At 50.1% G+C, this 19,784-nt stretch overlaps 1 protein-coding gene across 1 annotated transcript in view; it reads right to left on the bottom strand.

The window, feature by feature from the left end:
* Positions 1-19,784, bottom strand: part of GASK1A (golgi associated kinase 1A) — a 59,901-nt gene that overhangs the window by 22,040 nt on the left and 18,077 nt on the right. Inside the window, exon 2 of the mRNA XM_036897145.2 lies at positions 4,707-6,002. Within this exon, the coding sequence (XP_036753040.2) occupies positions 4,707-6,002 (1,296 nt within the window). The remainder of the gene's footprint in view (positions 1-4,706; positions 6,003-19,784) is intronic.

Below are 19,784 nucleotides of genomic sequence, written 5' to 3' on the forward strand. Positions count from 1 at the left end.
AGTGTTAGACATTGTCACCTGTCCTGGAAGTTCATTCCTACCAGAAGACAAGGGCTCAGCAAGTGGTTGTCATGTTGTTTTCTACCTCTGTGATTTTATTGAGAGCCCTAACAAAATGTAGAAAGTCTTGAGATTCTTTTTGGTCTAGAGGAAGTGATACTTAAGGAATCAGAACACAGCAACACCTGGACAGGAGGTCATACAGAGACCCAGGATGTTCATCCATTCATTTGTTCATATATTCATTTTCCCATCCATTCATTTGCTCATTCATTCGCTCATTCATTCATTCATTCAACAAGTCCTTATCTAGGAGCAAACCAAGAGCTTGGCTCTGTGCTAGGTGCTGAGGATGTGGTGAACAAAACAGAAAGACAGATGGTAAATATGTGAAAAAACAAACAAGATGTTCACACATTGTGCTGGGAATCAGAAAGGGAATATGAAAGAGAAAGAGAACAGGTGGGAGGAGGGTCAGGAGAGCAGAGGCTCAGGTAGGAGGCGTCGGCAGCGAGTCCAGACTATAGACCCAGCACCATCCGGGTATGTTTAGAAAGTGACCAAGGCCAGGTGCCAAGAGCTGGGGCTGCAGATAGCAGAAGGATGGATCACGCAGGTCCTGGAAGAACAGGATATTAATGGCATTGTAAAAGCCTTGTCTTCTTTTACCAGGAAGGTGTGACACAATCTGATTGGTGATTGTAAAGACGTGGGCTCTCCAGTCCTGCCCCCCTGTGAGGGAGCTCCAGCCTCCCCCTCCTGCTGCTGCCTGCAGCATGGCTTTGCCTGGGGCTTCCTTCAAATGCCAGGGAAGGAACATCTCCAAACACTGAAGGGAGATTTGACTCTCACTACCTCAACCCTCACCTCTTGGTAGGCTAACTCTGGACAGGCATTTTATATCATTCTCAGCGTTTACCTGTGGAACTAAGCCCCAGTTACCCACAGCAGTGACCTTTACTGGCTGCCTGCCCTCCTGTCTTACTTTCCACTTCCCTACAGGTATTTCCTGGGATCCCCCTGACTAAACTACCACACTGAAATCCTGGTCTCAGGGTCTTCCTGGGGGAACGTAACCAAGACAGTCCCTCCAGCTTCTGTGAGAAGATTGGATTGGAGGGGACATGAGTGCAGTAGGGAGACACACGAGGTGCTGTTGTGCTAATCCAGGTAAGGAAGCCGGCGGCCCGGACCGGAATGGTGGCGGCCGAGGCTTTCCCCGGCTTGCGGGGACAGGAAGACCCTTCATGAGCAGAAGCTGCAGAATGGGCTCCGAGCTACCGTGACCGGCTGCCAGTCTGTCTGCATCCCCACAGCTCGCCCACCCGGTCCGGCCCATCACAGGCCTCTCCAAGAGAGCTGATATGAGAACAGAAGCCCCACTATAAGAAGAAGAACAGAAGCGAGCTGAGCCCCAGCACTCTCTCCTCTCGCCCTGGTTCCCGGCGGTCCGGCCACAGCCCCCCGCCCCTCACATTGGACCTGGCTTGCTGCGGGTGAGATGGTCCCTGGCCCTTTCCCACCAGGACATGACTGTGCCATTGTCATGGTCCCGAGAGAAGAAGGGCTCTGTACCTCCTACCAGAGTGACTACAACTCTGGTTGCAGGTGGCCTCCGACATTAAGCAGAGTTTTCTGACCCCTACCCCCAAACCTGCATACACAAGTCTCCCACACGATTTTCCATCCGAGTAAGACCAGTTTCTCACTGATCCAGTCAGGATCGATGGGCTCTCTGTTGGTTTTACTCCTTCCTATGACACAGCAGCAGGTGGGGTGGGAGGGCACCCACTCACTGTCAGTACTTCACCTTTCTTAGAGAAACCAGTTCGTTAATTGAGAGCGCTGCACTGGTTGTACTGGGCTGCCATAATGCCGACATTTCTGACTTGTCATTCATTCTGAGAAGCAGATGCCATTAGTATCCCACCACAACCTCCGGGTGTTTGACTGGCCAGCACGGGGCAGGCGGGGTTGGTGGGGCAGGCTGCAGCACCAGGTCACCACCCTCACAAGCGGTCTCAGCCAATGACAACTGGGGGTTAGTGGGTTAGCAGCCCAGCTGCTTTGCCCTTGGATAATCTGATGCATGTTCTACACACTCTCTCAAAGGTCTTAGCAGGATTGAGCCCCAAGCAGCCCACAGCAGTGTCTGGAAACCATATGGAGTGTATGTGGGTGTATGGTTCATGTGAATGGTGTGCACATATGTGTGACTATGGCACGTGTGGTCATATAAAGTTCATGCATAAGTGTACTGTGTTTGGGGCCTGTAGCTGATTTGGTTATTGTCCAACAAATACTTGCTTCTCTTCCCCGTCCTCTCTGGGCAGAGCGTACTTTCCATTCCTTACATTGGGCTTTGCCATTGACTCACTCTGGCAATAGAACACTAGCAGAAGTGACACTGGCAGAGGCCTGAGATGTGCAGCTCAGCTGAGCTCTTGGGTGCCCTCTATTCCCTATGAGGAGAGTTTGTACAGTAGTGTTGTCCCCAGCCCAGGCTCCACTGTCCAGTGGGTAATGAAAAGCAGACCTGAACCAACCCACCACTGGGAGCCAAGCTCAGTTCAGCCCAGCTGAACCACAACCTTGGAGCAAGACATAAGGAGCTGGTATTCTAAGCTTTTATGAAAAAGTTTGGAGAGGTGTGTTATGCAGCATTATTATAGCAATCACTAACACAGTGTGTTATATGGGATTTGTGATGCATGGGGTATGATCTATTGGGAGCACAATAAATGTGTATGTGTGCAGTGTTTGTATATTTTTTGTCTGGGTAAATGGTGTGCACATGTGTGTGACTATGCTGTGATACACAACACAAAAACAAGGGTTTATTCTGGATAAAACAAAACAAATAAGCAAGCATGCCACAGAGAAGCTGCAAGTGGAAACCGTACCCAGGCCCCAGGCAGGAGGCACCTTGGGTTCTGGGGCTGCGAAACCCACATTCTGAAGCCCTGCCTCTCTCCAACTTGCCAGTGGCTTCTAGGAAAGCAGCATCAGCCAAACAAGGGTGTTTGACTTGACTGATGTTCAGCAAACCAGGGAAGAGGTGGCCTTGGAAGGATCCCACACCACAACTCCAGAGGATGGACAGAGGGGCTCTGTCTGGGGCTTTGCAAGGAAGTGCTTCTGATCACAAGGTCTCGGGGCATCCTCACAGGTCCCTTTTTCCTGTCATCATTCATGACCAGTTTAATAGTGGCTCTGTGATTAAGAGGGCAGGCTCTGGAGTCAGACCACCTAGGCCGTGTCTTGGCTCCAGCAGCCAACCTTGGGCAAGTAACTTAACCTCTCTGAGCCTCAATTTCTCAACTTTAAAATAGGGATAAATGAAGTGTATCACTTATAAAGTTGCTGTGAGGATTGCATGAGTCAATTCCTATAAAGCACTGGGACAGTGCCTGCTTATTACTAAGTGTACGCCACCTACCAGGCACCATATTAAGTACATTACACAAATGAGCTGCATGCAGAAACCACACAAGGGCAGTGTTATCACTGACATAGGCTGGGCTCCCCCAGAGACAGACCTTAAGACAAAGATTCAAGGGGAAGCAGTTTATTTGTGAACTAATCCAAAAACACAAGCAGGGATCAGGGAAGTGAACAGATGGGTAATGGGGACTTAGTCCTGTCAGGGACTCTGAGAGACACAGAGCACAGGCATTGAGGAGCCACCCCAGCCAGGGAGCTGAGTCTTTTACCACCAGCTCCTATCAGTCACTGCAGGCTGTTCCTGGAAGTAGCATGACCAACCTTCCCCGTTTGCCCAGGACTATAAGTCTTGTGGTCTGGGAAGCCCCTCCATTCCAACCAGATGTCTGGTCCCACTATCTGGATGGCATTAATTCCTAAGCACCCAGCCTGTCGCACACAGGGCAGGGCAGACTCAGGGCCCAGTGCAAACCTGCAGATGCATGTGCTGGCAATTAGGAGCTACTGCACATTAAATGGGGATGATGTAAGGACACCCAGCCCCATGGTGTGAGAGCAATGAAGCTCAAGCAAAGTAACCTGCTCAGTTTCATACAGTGGGGAGCAGCCTGGGGCAAGGGGTTCAAGCCCAGGTACATCTGATGCTGAAGTCCATGAGGATCACAAGGCTCCATCTCCTCCTTCCACAAAGCAGCCACGGAGACACAGAGCAGGGAAGCTGGAAGCACCACAGGAGACCAGCTGGTCCCACGACTGGAAACAAACAGCCACACACTGACACGAACCAGACACATGTCAGACAATAAGGAGGCGGGCCTGTGGCCAAACAGAGAGCACTGTAGCCTCTGAAGGGGGCAGCAGGCACTCAGCTCAGGCTGCTTACCACACATGGGAATGGAGGCCTAGTCAACGTTTCAAAGGAGGCCGGATTTTATGGGGAATCTCCAAAGTATTACGTATTGTCTACGAATTTCTAAAACACATTGTGAAACAACCCTATGTGGAGCAAATAATGGTATATCAGCCCCTGGCCATGGTTGTGGTCCTGAATCTTGTGCTACAGCTCATCCACTCACCCTAGTAGATGAATCTAAGGGCTAGCACACCACTGGATGAAGAAACAGAGGCAGAAAAAATAACAGAAACAGGTGTTGGTGGTCAAAAGACAAGGACTCGGGGAAGACAGCCACCACCCATCCTCATTCACCCTAAATTTCCTCTCTCTACTCTCCACCCTGCCGCCCACACCCGACCCCACCTACCTGCAGCAGGAAGTCAAAGAGTGCCAGACGTGCCCACTCGGTGTGCTGGATACCTAGGCCTGGGGCCTGGCCTGGCCAGCTGCAGCCACGGGCCAGCAGGGCCTGGTACTGCAGCCAGCCCAAGGCCAGAGAGTTCTGGTCATCCTCCGGGTCACCCAGGTGCCGCACATCGGGTGCCCACCAGATGACAGGCCTTATGCTGCCATCTGTGTAGCGGTAGGGCAGCAGGGAGCTGTGGAAGCTCCGGGCCACCGCAGGTAGGCTCCGGTGAAGCCCCAGCACACGGTCCACATGGAAGGACAAGACCTCGGACAGGTCCCCAGGCCTCTTGATCAGACCACAGAGCCCCTGGGAGCAGAGCTGGCTGAGCCCAGGAGACACGTCCTGAAGGGCACCCTCCGCAGAGAAGCTGACTTGCAGCACCTGCCCGTGGCCGGGGACCCTGGCTTTGCCTACCACCTCCCCATGTGCCAACAGCTGGAGGGTCTGCATGTCCTGCTCTGTGAGCCATGGGGGAACCTGCCCAACAATCCTCAGGCTGGACGACAGCCCAGGGGTCTCAGCTTCACACCAGATGGATCCTTGCAGCTCCACAACAGAGCCAGGCCATTGATGAGTCCCTGCAGCTGGAGTGGGACTTCCTGCTTGTCGCCTACCTGTGAAGTCCCTGTTCCCAGCTCCTGACAGATCCCTGCCTTCCACTGGATAGGCCCAAGTGGTCTGTCCAGCAGTAGATCTCCAAGCCTGTAAAGCTGCCATGTCACTCCCTGCTAGGGGACTGACCAGGGGGCTGGTCCCATTCTGTGCCTCCCTAGTGAGACTGCTGTGCCAGGGGGGATCCAGGGCTTTGGGTCCAGGGCTCCTGACCTCCTCCTCCCTCAGGAGCACACGGCGCCAGGTACTGAGTTGCAAATCTCTTAGAGACGCCAGAGTAATATCCCTCCTGCCCCTTCTTGGATGTCTGCCGTCTCCTCCTGGGGACTGCCTGCTTCTGCCCACTCTCCCTCCGTGGCCTTGCTCCTCTGTGCACACCAGGATGGAATTCCTGGGCAGGGCCCAGCCTGTCCAGAACCTCAGGTTTCTTGCCTGCTGCCTGCGGCCGAGGCTCAGAGCCTGCTGGCTGTGGGGACTGGGGGCGCTGGTTATCCCCAGGGGCTCCTTAGGACCAGGGTCCAGGCTGTCGGCTGGATGCTGTGCAAGGAAGCAGGTGACAGCCACCACGGACAGAGTCATCAGGACGCCAAATGCCATCACCCACCACCTCTTGCCACGCAGCCTTCTCCAGAGCCACGACGCCTGGAGGATGAGATAGGGGAAGAAAGTCTGAGACCTGGGGAAGTGCCAGCCCCAGCCCACAGAACAGTGCGGACAGCGATGAAGAAGCATCTCGGGTGGATGAAGAGGGGAAAGAGCAGAGTGGACGGAGTAACACAAGAGAAGATGAGGCAGCTGCAGCCTGTGGCTCCCCTGCCTCATGGTTGAGCCTGCTTTGCCTTCTGGGGAAGCTTTCGCTGATGTCTGCAGGCAGGTGTGGGCTTCTCCCCCTCCAATAAGCTGCCATGCACCTCTGGCCTCTGAGCCCCGTCAGGGGTTCTTCCCATACTGGTCCCCCACTTCATTTCCACGAGATCCCGGGCCCACTCTGGCAGATGATAGCTGCCTCCCAAAGCTGCTCCTCCTTTCCTGGGCACATGGTGCCCAACCTCCCTTGCAGCCAGGCATGGCCACGGACTACATCCTGGCCCATGGCACAATTTGCCATACCCACTTGCTCAAAAGGAAGTTGGCTGCCCTGGCCTTTCTTGGTACCCAGGTGTGGAGGCACCAGCTCAGCACGTGTTGGCAAGGACGCCCTGGGGCAGTGATTTTTAAACATGCTGTCCTGGGCCAGCTGCACCGCGTCACCTGGGAACTTGTCAGGAAGGCACATTCTCAGGCACCACCCAGAACTACCCGGGTCTACAAATAGGGGCCCAGCACCTGTATTTTAACAAGCTCTCCAGGTGACTGATGCTCAGGCCTGTGGAGCCATGGGAAGGAATGGGCTTAGGAGCCTGCACAACCACATGGGAGCAGAGCGGCCCAGAGCTGCTTAAGCCACTGTGCTGTGGAGTCCCCGTGACTGTGAGCCGGAAGCGCTGTCTCCACCCCTCAGCACACCTAGGAGCTGTCCAGGCACCTGACCCCTGACCAAAGCTGGTGGGGCTGCCCTGGACCCTGATCCACACTGGGCCAAATAGTTCCTCAGTCCTGGGAACATGGGTTTGTGACATGTTAGCAAGTCTGGTTGGCGTGTTCTGCTCATAAATGAGAAGGGCGCACGGCTGCCTGGCTGAAGACGACAGCAGCGAGCCTTGTGAGCCAGTAGCACAGAGAAAAAAGAAAGTTGCGGGCAAACCGGAAACAGAAACAGGAGGGGGTGCCTTGCCCACTTCCTGAAACTTCTGGTTCAGGATCCGAGCCTGGCCCCGGGGTGCTGCGGCCGCTGGCTGGGGCTGTGAGCCTGTGCAGTGCCCACGCAGAAGCCCGCTGCTCCTCCACTGGGGGTGGGGACCCAGGCTGCTCCTGGGCGGGAGACCAGCAGGCCCTATAGGGACGACTTCTGCACTCCCTCCCCCGGAGGTAAAGGGAGCCTCCTCTCTCTCCCTCAGTCCCCACTCAGTCAGCCCTTCCCTCCAGCCGTGTGGCCTGGAGGAGTGGGCCCTGCCCACTTGTTCTCATTTCTCTGTGCTTTCAGCCTCTTTTTGGGCCAGTGGCAGTTTCCATAGGAACCAAACATTTCTCTCCTCAGCCTATTGCACACCAGTAGAGAATCAGAAGGAAGAAGCAGGACCCAGTTACAGCCCAGCCCTGAAAATTGCCCCAACCCAGCCCCTCCCTCCCCCTTCTCCTTACTTCCTCCAGTCCCTCCACCCTGGCTCTTCCTCTGTCCCGGCTCCCCCACCCATTCTCTCTCTCCGAGCATCTCTGGTCCTGGTGCAATAAAGTCTTTTGTTCTGGTGTGCCAGTGTGTGGTAGAAAGAGCCGCGGAGAAGGAGTCAGCAGGCAGCAGGCGCCCGGGTCACTCAGTCTCCAGACTAGCTGCCTCATCGTCACGGGGTTGGGTTGGATGAGACAAGCTTTAAGGCCTAATTTGCCCCAATATCCAGTGATTCTAGCTCTTGGTGGATAGTCGGGTGGACTGATCCATCGGTGCGCTCTCCTGGGCCTCTGCTTACCCCTCCTGCTCATGATGATTTGATATACAAATACATTGTGAAATGATCACCACAATCAAGTTATTTGACACATCCATCACTTCATATAATTACCTTTTTTTGTCTGTGTATGGTGAGATCTATCTCTGCAATTTCAAGTGTATAATACAGTATTCTTAACTAGAGTCACCACATTGTTCATTAGATCCTCAGTACTTACTCATCTTAAAACTGGAAGTTCATGCCCTTTGAGCAACATCTCCCTATTCCCCATCCCATCCCCTAGCCTCTGGCAACCACCATTATATTCTCTGTTTCTATGAGTTGAGCTTTCTTTAAAAAAGATTTTCTATACAAGTCATACCGTACAGTATTTGTCTTTCTCTGACTTATTTTACTTAGCATAATGTCCTCCAGGGCCATCCATGTTGTAACAAATGGCAGGGTTTCCCTTTTGTATGGCTAAATATTTCATTGTGAAACAGGAGGGGGTGTATATATATATACACACACACACACACATTTTCATTATCCCTTCATCTGTCGATGGACAATTAGGTTGTTTGCATATTTTGACTGCTTCGATTGGTGCTGCAGTAAACATAGCAGGGTAGAGATATCCCTTCAAGGTACTGATTTTATTTCCTTCAGATATATACTCAGAAGTGGGATTGCTGGGTTATATGATAGTTCTAGTTTTTAATAGTTTTTAGTTTTTTGAGGTTCTCTCCACATCCTCACCAGCATTTGTTATTGCTTGTCTTTATGGTAACAGCCATTCTAGTGCATGTGAGGTCACCTTTCTTTTCTTTGAAGACCAGCTATGTTCCTACAATACATCTCAGTGTTGGCTGTTTTGGGTCAGTTTTTCTTAAAGTGCAATACGCCTTGTTAGAAAAGGTAGATTTAAATACTTAATTTCATCAAAGTTTGCTTGGACTAAACATTAAATTTTTTTTCCATTCCACTATTTTATTTTATTTTCTAGGTTCTTCAATTATGTATCTGTTGGATTTCTTTTTTCTGCCTTATGTGTGTTTCATCTTCTCTGTAATCCTTTCTATTCTCATTTCGTTTTATTCACTTTTCTTATTTCTATATTCTGTCTGGCTTATTGTGTTTAACCCAATAATCTTTCACCCTTGTGTACTTTCTCAATTTTACCTAATTTCTGTTAATTTTGACTTTTCCCTATTTCTTTCAGCTCATATTTCACTTCTTGTGATCATACATTTTTTCCTGAGTCCTTACATTTCTCTTTTGTGGTGTTTCTTCATAGAGGGTATTTTTTCATCTAAGTTTAAACAACTCATTGTGAAATGCCAGCTCAAAATCTTCACCTGTTTCAGGGTGACATTCTCAGGGGATCGGCCCTCATCCATTCGTGAGCTTGCTGCTCTGTCTCCTTTATTCTTACAGTGGCTCTGTATGGGTGCTGAGCTCTTAAGAGTCGGACCAGTCCGCTGAAAGAGGTTCCTAGAGGGGGGCAGGTTGGATCTGAAATCAGCTGGCTTTCCTAAGGCAGATGCTGCTGCTTCTCATCTGCCGCACAGCCAGGCTGCTCCCTGCAAGTCTGGCTTCTGAACATGGTCCTTCATGCATCAGCCCCTGGGGGAGAGGTGGCTCCCCCACCACAGTTAGCCTTCTAGGAGTCAGACTGGGAGGGTGGGATCACTAGGTCACTTAGGGGGTCTCTGCTTTATCACTTACTCACCATCTCCCCAACCTCCAAACATGTCCCTCCTATTTCCAGTCTGCTGAAAGGCAGTACCATCTACCCAGATACCCACAGCAGAAATCTGGACCTAATCTCCATTCCACCCTTTCCTCTGTCCCATACATCCAAGTCTTGCAAATTTTTCTCCTGTACCTCCCCTAAACCTGAATAGTTCATTTCTCATCGGCCCCTCTGTGTCTGCCTGGGCCCAGGCGCCCTCTTCTTTACCAGGACACTGACTGGCCTTTTCACTTCCACTCCTGCTCCTCCGCGATCCACTCTCCACACACTGGATCCTACCCTTCAAAGCCTCTTTGGAGAAAGCCTGAATGCCTGAAGTGCTCAAGCATACTGAACTCCTCTAGGTTCCTGGGCAGCGCCAGACCTCCTCTGTGTCCTCACTTTATACATGCTTCTCCCTCTGCCTGGAACATTCCCACCCCCGTTTCTCATTCTTTAGGTCTCAGCTTAGTCACCACCTCCCTGGGCCGCCTGCCACGGAACCCTCTCGGTGGGTTAGGTGCCCTGGCCATGTGTTCCTTCCTGGGCAGGCCTTGCGTTTGATCATTTAATGTCTGTCGCTCCTGGGACAGATTGGCCCACACAGCCAGGACACTGACTCACACGCTGTGGCATCTCGGGACTGTCACCATCCCTGGAACAGATGCAGCTCTAGGACACAAGCCCTCAGACAAGAGGGGTCATCAGGGAAGTGCAGACCCTGCTCCCTGGCCTTGGGGCGCTGCGAGTCTGCTGGTGAGAAAGGCTCCTCTGACCTCTGTTAAGGGGTTCCAGAGGCCCCCTCTCTACAGAAGATGCTTCTTGTGCCCCATGTTATGGCCCCCTTAGCCCCCTACTGATGACCTCTGCCCCCACAGTGGACAATCCCCCCCGCACACTGACAGCTTCCCACCTCAAGTGCCTAGATCACTCTCTGCTTTCTTGAACACCTTTGTGACAACCTCCTGCTGATTAGGGACAAAAGGCAATGGATAAAAGCCCAACCTCCATCCTTCAGAGGGACAATTCTGAGAGGTTTCCCATATGGTTCCACAGAATTTTCCCACCTCTTTTCTATAAAACAGGTGGTCTTTATCACCCCTAAGATGCCTTTATCTGGTGATCCTTTTGTAGTGATATTCTAAATTTATGTCCTGATTAAATATTAAATATATTGTTAATTTGGTCTCTATTACTATTTAACACACACACACACACACACACACACACACACACACACACACACACACACACACACACACACACACACACACACAGATGAGCATTGTGGAAAACCCAAAAAATACTAAGAGAATCAAGCAAAACGTGAACATCTTCCCCTCCCCAGAGGACATCACAGTCAACAATTTGGATGTACACCTTCCTTAACCTGTGTTTTTCCTTTGCATATGTCATGGTGTATTTTTAGATTCCTGCAACTGCCATAACAAACTACCATAGACCTATATCTTAAAACAATGGAAGTGCATTAAATATCCATTTTGCTGAGCCAAGTCAGGGTGTCAGCAGGGCCGCACTGCCTGTGGAGGCTCTAGGGAGCCCGTCCCCAGCCTCTTCCAGCCTCTGGTGGTTGCCGGCATTCCTTTGCTGTGGCTGCCTCTCTTCAGTTTGTGATCAAGCCTCCTCCATTTCTGTGTTTATCAGATCTGTCTTTGCCTCCCTCTTATTAAGGATACATGTGATGGCATCTAGGGCCCACTTGAATAATGCAGAATAAACTCCCATCTCAAGATCCTGAATTTATTCAGATATGCAAAGACCCTCTTTCCCAAGGTTCCAGGTTTACAGGTTCCAGGGATCAGGATATGGATATTTTGGGAAAGATTGCTTTTCAGTCACATAGTGATTATTTTTACCACAAAGGAGATGATCATTCCACAACTCGCTTTGGTTGACATAACAATATGTCCTGAAGCTTTTTCCAAATCTGTCTACACAGAGTTACTTAATTGCTGCTGCATAACAGTTCACAGTGGGAATATACCATAATTTCTTTACTGGTTACTCTACAGGAAGAATATTTAGATCATTTCCAAACTTTATTACAGCAATCAGCACCGCACCGAAAACACAATACATGGAGCTCTGGGGAAATGGTGAGGGTCTCTCTAGAGCAGACGCCAAGAGGTAAAGCTGTTGGGTCCCACTCCTTAGTGATGTTAACTTTTTATTATCACCTTTAATCCTCACAACATATAGGGAAATGGGGGTGATTTCATTCCTGTTTCACAGATGAAAAAGCTGAATGGACAGTCCAGAGTGCTCACATTTGCCCAGGGTCACACTGCTGGCAACAATACCAATATTTTTAATTAAAACTAAATTAAAGGAGAAATGGGCATAGACAAAGAAATCTGTTTGGGTGTTTTTTTTTCTTTCTAAAAAGAAAAATATGTTTTCAAGTTGGATTCATAATCTGTATTCTCAAACTTTTGGATACCATGAGGGAAAAACAAATCATCTTTTTAAAGTGTTTCAAGAAGACAGACTGCTTGATGCTTCTCTCACCCTGCCTTGCTTTAAACAACCTGGGGAGAGTGGACAATTATGCAGTTGTACAAAATAGCCACAGGCAGGTGTCCCCACTAGGGCCACCCAAGTAAAGCTTTGGGTGATCAAACTGAAAAAGCACTCTGAAGAGAAATACTCAGCTGCAAAATAAGGAGGACATTAGAAGAAGAGATGGGAGTGAAGCATCATAAACTAGGAAGTTTGCTCATGGGCCTTAGTTGACCCTATCACTTCGCACTTGCCAGCTGAACCCACCCCCAGTTCTCCACATCCAAAACACGCAGTTTTTCCTGCCCTGCAATGATGGTGGCGGGAGGGAAGGAGAAATGGTGTGTGCCTCACGTCTAGTTCTACAGCTGTTCTGTTTCCCTTCCCCGCCTCAAATCCCCACCTCCCACGCATCCCCCAAGACGCCCCTTGACTCCTCAGAGAAGATGGCCACGGGCCAGAAGTCACGTCCACCCACAGCCGCAGAGGAGGAGGAGGAGAAAGGGGAGAGCAGAAAAATAGGGGGTTTGGGGAAGACACCGCTGAGTTCCGATCAGCTTCTATCCCTCTGAGCTGTATTATAATGGGGCAAGTTAACATGATCTCTCTGCCCCATTTCCTCATTTATAAAATGGGGGAGAATGAGAAATTCCTCTCTCCAAGGATTGGCATGAAAAATAAATGAGTCAAAATATGTAAAAGGCTCACTACATGGTACATTTATCTGTTCCCACCTCTAGGTAGAGGTATTTTTCCTTGGATCTGAAAAATACCCACCCTCCTCCTGGTTTTGGCACACTGTAATGCCAGAGCATAAAAATAGGGATATTTGGGAACACAGCTCAAGGCAGAGACAGAAAGAGAAACTTTCCTCATAAAAGCACAGGTGTGAGCCAGGAGGATGCCACCTTGGTAGTCAGAAAGGTCTTGTGCTGCAGGCTCCATCCAAAGATATGCAGGACAGAACAGACAGCGTCGCTTGGATTAAAAGCAGGTGGGAAGGTGAGAGAAAGGGTGGGAGGAAATGCGACGAGGGGCTAAAAGGAAAAACCTGAGATGTCGATAGTGGTGGGGGGAGGTTCCCTGGTGGCTATGGGAAGGGAGAGCCGGCCTGTGAGAAGCTGGGGCGGAGCACACTAGGGACAGAGACGCGTCCAAACTCCCTGGGGCTGCGTCCACACAGGGCATGAGACAGCCCTCAACATGACGCGAGGGGGGGTGTCATTGATGGCGTCATTTGTTCACTAGGCCTCCTCCCTCCTCACCTTGCCAGGGTTTCGCTGAAGACTGAGGACACCTCGCCTGGTGTCTTTGATCTTGGCCATGTGACTGCTTCGGCCAGTGGGATATATGTGGACATAACATACGCCACCTAGTGCTGGAAGCTTTAAATGAGCTTGTGCGGTTTGAGGGGAGCACGCCCTAGACGAGGCGCCTGGAGCTGGGCTGAACCCAGTCCCCAGCAGCAGCCCTATAATCAAGATATGTGTGTCTATTGTCACAAGCCATTGAAATTGTGAAGTTGTTTGTTATGCAGCCTTATCACAGAAACACCTAACTGATACAGATCCTTTGGTGATTTTTGTGGGGCTGAATGTGTGCCCTTGGCCAGACAGCAGTCGGGCAGTTTAGTAATAAAGTGTAGCACCCTTCCCTTGACTAATAAGGGCATAGTGCTGTCACTGTAGATGGGCTCAGGCTGTGGTGACGATGGTACACCCTGGTCACAGATGTGTCCCGTGAACCAGTTTCCCCCATAAATGGGAAGATGGCATGGAGGGAGCCTTATGGCAAATGGGAGCCAGAGAGGGCTTTTGTAGCCTTTATGAAAAATTCCAACACAAACTGGTAACTCTTATACAGGGGCAGTTTGAGAAGCAGAGACACTTGGAGAAAAGGACCCCATCACAGTTGGTACTGTAACAGCCAGCAGGAGACTTTTTTTCTTATTTCTACAGGGTACAGCAAAGGAGTGCCCTTCTATTTTGGGAAAATCCAGCCAGAGTTTTGCCTCACTTTTGGGTACTAGGTCTCCCTTCCCACACCACCTCCCAGAATGCCCTGCTCTAAACCCTGACACCTCTGTGCTTAACAGCTGATTCACACTGGCTGCTGCACAGAAACCAGGTGGCAGAGACAGAGGAAAAGCCATCTTTTCTTCACTCCCAGATGTCAAAAAATGATATAAAAAACCTGGTTCTCCACTGAACTGCCATGGATGATGGGTTGACAAGCAGGCAAGGAGGATGGAGAGCGGACAGAGAACACATGGTCAGCTTTCCATCGAGCAGACAAAGGGACAAAGCACTTGGAAAGTGTTTCCTGGTGGGAGTTTTCTGGGGGAAAAGGAGCAGCGGGAAGCCTCATGATCTCATGATTGTGTGTGTGTGTGTGTGTGTGTGTGTGTGTGTGTGTGTAATACACATCAAGTTTGGCTCTGGTTCTGGAGTCATTACTAAAGGTGTGACAGCCCCTTCTGTTCTGTCCCCCGACCTCTGCCCTCTTCTAAGCAGCCCCACTAGCTGGGTACAGATTCATCACTATTCAGACTCAGTGAAATTGGCAGTGATTTTGGAATTTGGAGTTTGTGTTCCATTTTTAAAATATCAGTTAAAGAATTGTCAGAACAGAACTATGGCTGGGGTATGAGGAAATACCCAAGCATACTTTCAGAGGGCTGGATTAAAACCACATGGCAGCCCTGTGAGTAACACTGCAGGCTGGGCCTGGCCAAACTCGGCTTCCCTCGGCTGAACCCAGAGTCAGGCCCTTGGCAGGGGCAGCTGGGCAGGCACAAGCCTCTGGGGGCACAGGCAACAGGCACTGCTCATTAGCACCTCCAGCACACAGCGTCTCTCTCCCAGCCACATCTGCTGGGTCCTGGGGGGCTGGAGCTCTCTGTTCCTCTGTGGACAGAATCCCAGGCTGCCTGTCTCCCAAGCCACCACCCATCCAGGCTGCCCTGGATAGCACTGATTTTCCTTCCACATCAGCAACTTCAGGACCAGAAAGGGCTTTTGCCCTTATAATTTCTGGCCCAGCCAATTTCCAGGGGCAAAAAAACAAAGGAATGATAACTAAACGTTTAGTCCATGTTACTGTGTGCCTGGGACCGTTTGAAAAACTTCACTTCTATTAACTTATATAATCCGCTTGTCAGTCTTACCAGATAGGGGTTATCCCATTTACAGGTGAGGAAACTAAGGCACAGAGCCTCAGGGCGGCCCCGCCTCGGCAGCAAGGGCCATTCCAGGCCAGGAGCCCAGGCAGTCTGGCTCCAGAGCCAGTAACATAATGACTGTGCCTCCCTGGGAAGGGTCCACCGCTCAAAGCTCCTGCCCCAGCCCTGATCCCCAAAGACTGCAGTGTCGGGGGGCCCACTTGCTCTCAAAGGAGTTTACCTCTTTGGCACTGGTCAGTTCATCTGTAAAAGGTAGCCTTTTTGCACTGGGGCAGATTGAAGGAAAATATAAACGTTCTCAGGCTACATTTCTTTTTATTTCAAACTGAAAATAACTTTATTGTGTCTCATGTTCTATTGTATTAAATAGAAGAATATCAATGAGAAAATGCCACTATTTGACCCACTGAAATTTGAGCAAACATGAGAGGTAACATAAGAAGCAGATTTCTAATAATGTTATCCTCAAACTGGGTCTAGAGCTGGATCTCAAAACCAGGCAGAGTCTATACCTCCTGCTCCTTGCAGAACCAGATGGTGTCCAAATTTTCTTTCAGCTCAAGCATTCTCAAGACTGTAGCCAGGAAACTGAACATATCTGACTTGAGAGGTGAGTACAGCAGATCCTACTAACAACAGCCACTCAGGAGCACTTCCCATGTGCCAGGCACTCCAAACCCCACACTGTTTGTACTAATATGACACTTCTGCAATGGGAGAGATCAAGATGTAGAGAAGGTCAGTGGCAGGCAGGATTTGAATTTTTCCCAAAGCCCATGCACTTTTCACTCCACTACAGAAGGATGAAGGGAGACTCAAAAACCTTGGAAGACACAGGTGAGGTTAAGGAGGTTAAACATGGGGAGGAACCAAGGCTGCTGCTGCCTCTTTCAATAGTTTCCTGTGGCTTCAGGAAGGGCCAGCCACTGGTGCATGCTGAGTCCAGGCAGAGGCCAGCTCAGATGCAAAGGGCAGTACACACACTGTTCCAAGGGACAGAGAAGAGTGAACTTGAAAAGGATAATCTCTTTTCATCTCCTCCTCAGCCTTCCTCAATCTGCCCAGGTAAAAGCACTCCCTGGCACATTTGAAGAAAAGCACTTTGAATAGGTAAAGGCACTGCAGAGATTTGGCCTTGGGGGATCTACGGCAGAGAAGGGGGCTGAAGCTTCAGCACGTGGTAATTTGAAGTTCTGCTGAGGCTCAGACTTGGCTCTCATTTACCCCCCAGTGAGTCCGTGGCTATCTGCCCCGGTTCTGCTGCTCAGCTTCCATCGCCTAACTGCAGGGATGCAGTGACCTTATGACGTTACAGACATTTCCTTGGTGAACAAATGGCAATACTAGTGCTGGAAATGGAAATGAAGACCAAATGAAATCTTAGGCAGTGGTGGTTCTCAGTCCAGGGGAAGAAAAGATACAGGGAGAAGAGCACCAGAAAGGACAAGCTTTAAAAACAATACACTGAAGAATGTTAAATTTAGGGATGGCAGAAATCTATTATTCAAATGAATTTTCCACACCCTCATGAAAATAAGAGCAATTCAAGAAATTCAGCAAAGGCTTCAGCCAAAATAAAAATTATTTTTCAAAACAGTAATAGAAATTGAACTTTTAACTCTCTCAGTCCACTTTGCTGCATTTTATTTAGAACATAAAATTCTATAATGTATTTTCAAACTTGGGGATTTGGGATAGCCTCAGGAAATGGCCCTTGCAGCATCAGATCGCTTACAGCATTAGATTAGGACACTGCCTGGCAGGAAGAAGGCTTTTCCGGGTGCACCTGAGCATGGCTTTGCCTGTTCAGTCTCCTTGGGTCACTGTAGCGGTCTCTGTAATTGGCAACTGAATTGCTATCTACAACTGACCAAAACCCAACAAGAAACTGGCTATCACCCCAGAACGGAGGACACTGGGGAATCCAAGTAATGCCAGGCACAACTGAGACCCTCAGGACACCAGTGTGGGGGAGTCAAGGTACCCTGGGCCAGCAGGCAGGTGGCCTCCTCCAAAGGGACAGTGGAGGGCTGAGGCACAGAAGATTCTGCTGCATGACAAGTCTACCTTTTTCTTCTGAGCATCCCCTGTACACCAGGCGCTGGGGCAGGAAACAGTGACACCAGTGTTAGGAAGCCTTGGCCCTGCCAGCAAGCAGCTCACTGTCTCATTGTAAAAATGTGAATGATGCAATCATTTGCTGTGCCTCAGTTTTGGCTGCCCCAAAGCTCCCCAGGAAACTGCCTTGCCTACATCCAGAACATTTATCTTCCCAAGCTTGAAGGGTTTCAGCTGGCAGAGGATGGAAAGCCAGAGAGTGGGGCTGCCACTTCTTGAGGACTCCACCATGGTCTGATAACATCTCATATTTTTTTAGCGTTTTTCACTATTATTGCCAGAAGGATGTTGCCTCCAGACATCCCCACAACAACCCTGGCAGGGAGGAAGGAATCTCATCACACCTGTTTTACAGATGAAGAACTGGAAGCGCAGAGAGCATCTGCTCAAGGTAACACACCAACCAAATAGAAGAACCGCAATTCCAACTCGTGTCTTCAGCCTGCAGAGGCAGCACACAGGAGCCAGTCCAAGGCCTGGGGATTTGAGGATGCATGAGGGAGGGACTAGCTTAGGCCCTCAGGTGCTCGTCCAGAAACATCACCAGTGCTCCCAGCCAATGGGGCGTGGGGGTAACTAGTGCCAGCAGAAGGCTTTCGAAGACCTGAGAAATACCTGGGTCTCCCTGTTCAGTACATGAGCTGCTACCATGAGACAGAGGAGATGACGGGCTTATTACCCTTTGGCAAACGCAGCATCTGAAGGACATGCTGGAGAACACAGAGGAGCAGTGAGCCAGGTCCACCCCAGCTCTGCCACGGACGAGCACACAACTGCACGTCACTTTCCTCGTCAGAAAGCTGGGTATGATAACAGTCTGACCTCCAAGAGTTGTGGTGAAGATTCAGTGAGTTTTAATATATGTAAAGCTCTAAGAACAAGGCACTGCATTTACTTTTATAGTGCATCCTTATTTAATTAGAACCATCATGTAAGCCCAGGATTATCAAATCCCTGAGGCACCTTATGACCCAGCTCTCCTCTAGTTACTAGGCCGTGCCTCACTGTCCCCACCCGGGGACAGCTGGTAACAGGTAAAGCTGCAGCACTCTGAGACGGGGTTCAGAGGATAGGGCACCAGGGCGTCGCAGGGACTGATGCCAAGACATGTCCTTGGAGCCACCACCTGCTCGAGACCAAGAGAGTGGCCTCTGACCCCGGGCTCTGCAAGCCCAGGGCGGCAGGCTCTTGCACATCAGCTGTGGAGAGGGTTAAATACTCCTGAAGCGATGGTAGACAGCAGAAGAGAAGGGCTCGGCCATGAAATGCCTTGAAGATGGGCTCTTGGGAGAAAACAATGCTACCCATGGAATCTGGGATAGAAAACTTTAATCTTTAAGTTTCCTTCAGCAAGTTTATCAGATGGGCAGTCTCTGAGATGCATGGAAATAAAGTATCCTGCAGTGGGGAAGCTCATGGAGATGCGGGGCTGAGAGAACCAGGGAGGACCTAGGCAGCCAGGCCTTGGGATGTAGACGAACCATCCCTGGGGTGTGGAGGTCCTCCTTCCCAGAAACTTCACGACAATGGCTGTGGCCAGCATTACAGGGCATCTCCTGTGCCAGGTACCGGACTCACCACAGCTCATCTGCTCCCTGCCACCTCCCTGTAAGGAAGGCATCATCATTCACGTCAGGCATCAAGGAAACTGAGGCACAGGGGCCTTCGGTCACTTTCTCATGGCCTCACAGCAAAGTGGCAGAGGCAGGATCAAACCCAGGTCTAGCTGCCTCCACAGTGTTATTTACTGGAGTTTTGCTCCTAGTATTATTGAAGCCTCGAAGAACAAGAGTTTTTTCTCTCCCTGGCACTCTTTTCCAAGCAAGCTGGTTTCCTCCTGTTCCAGAGACGAAAAAGGCCTGAGCTTTCAAATGCCAGGACTTCTGGAGGCAAACAAACTGGGGTCCCTGGGGCTGGCTGATGCTGGTCACCTAGGTGAAGGCTGGCTTGGAACCAGACAATTTGACTTAGAAAAGCAGTGCTGTTGTTCAGCTAAAGATGGTGAAATTAAATACATTTTATTCCCTCTCTTCCCTCCTGAAATGTCACTAAAATGACAGCTAAGGGATCTTGTTTTTAAGGGACAGACTTATAAGGACAAAGATAACAGGAGAGGAGGCAGGTGTAAACAAAATTCCGGAAGCGGGAAAGCAGATGAATGAGTGGCAGTAGCCTTAGCAGACCCATGAGACCTGAATCCTAAACTGGACGGCAGAAGTGCAGGACTCAACGTGATCCACCCACAGAAGCCCCGGCATGCTAAGAATTGATGCCACCAGGTACCTCCAGAAGTGCAGGTTTAAAACACAAGAATTGGTTGAAAGTCTACTTAAGAAGAAGCTGGA

The sequence above is a fragment of the Manis pentadactyla genome, chromosome 1, assembly GCF_030020395.1.
Source record: "Manis pentadactyla isolate mManPen7 chromosome 1, mManPen7.hap1, whole genome shotgun sequence".
Taxonomy (NCBI): Eukaryota; Metazoa; Chordata; class Mammalia; order Pholidota; family Manidae; genus Manis; species Manis pentadactyla.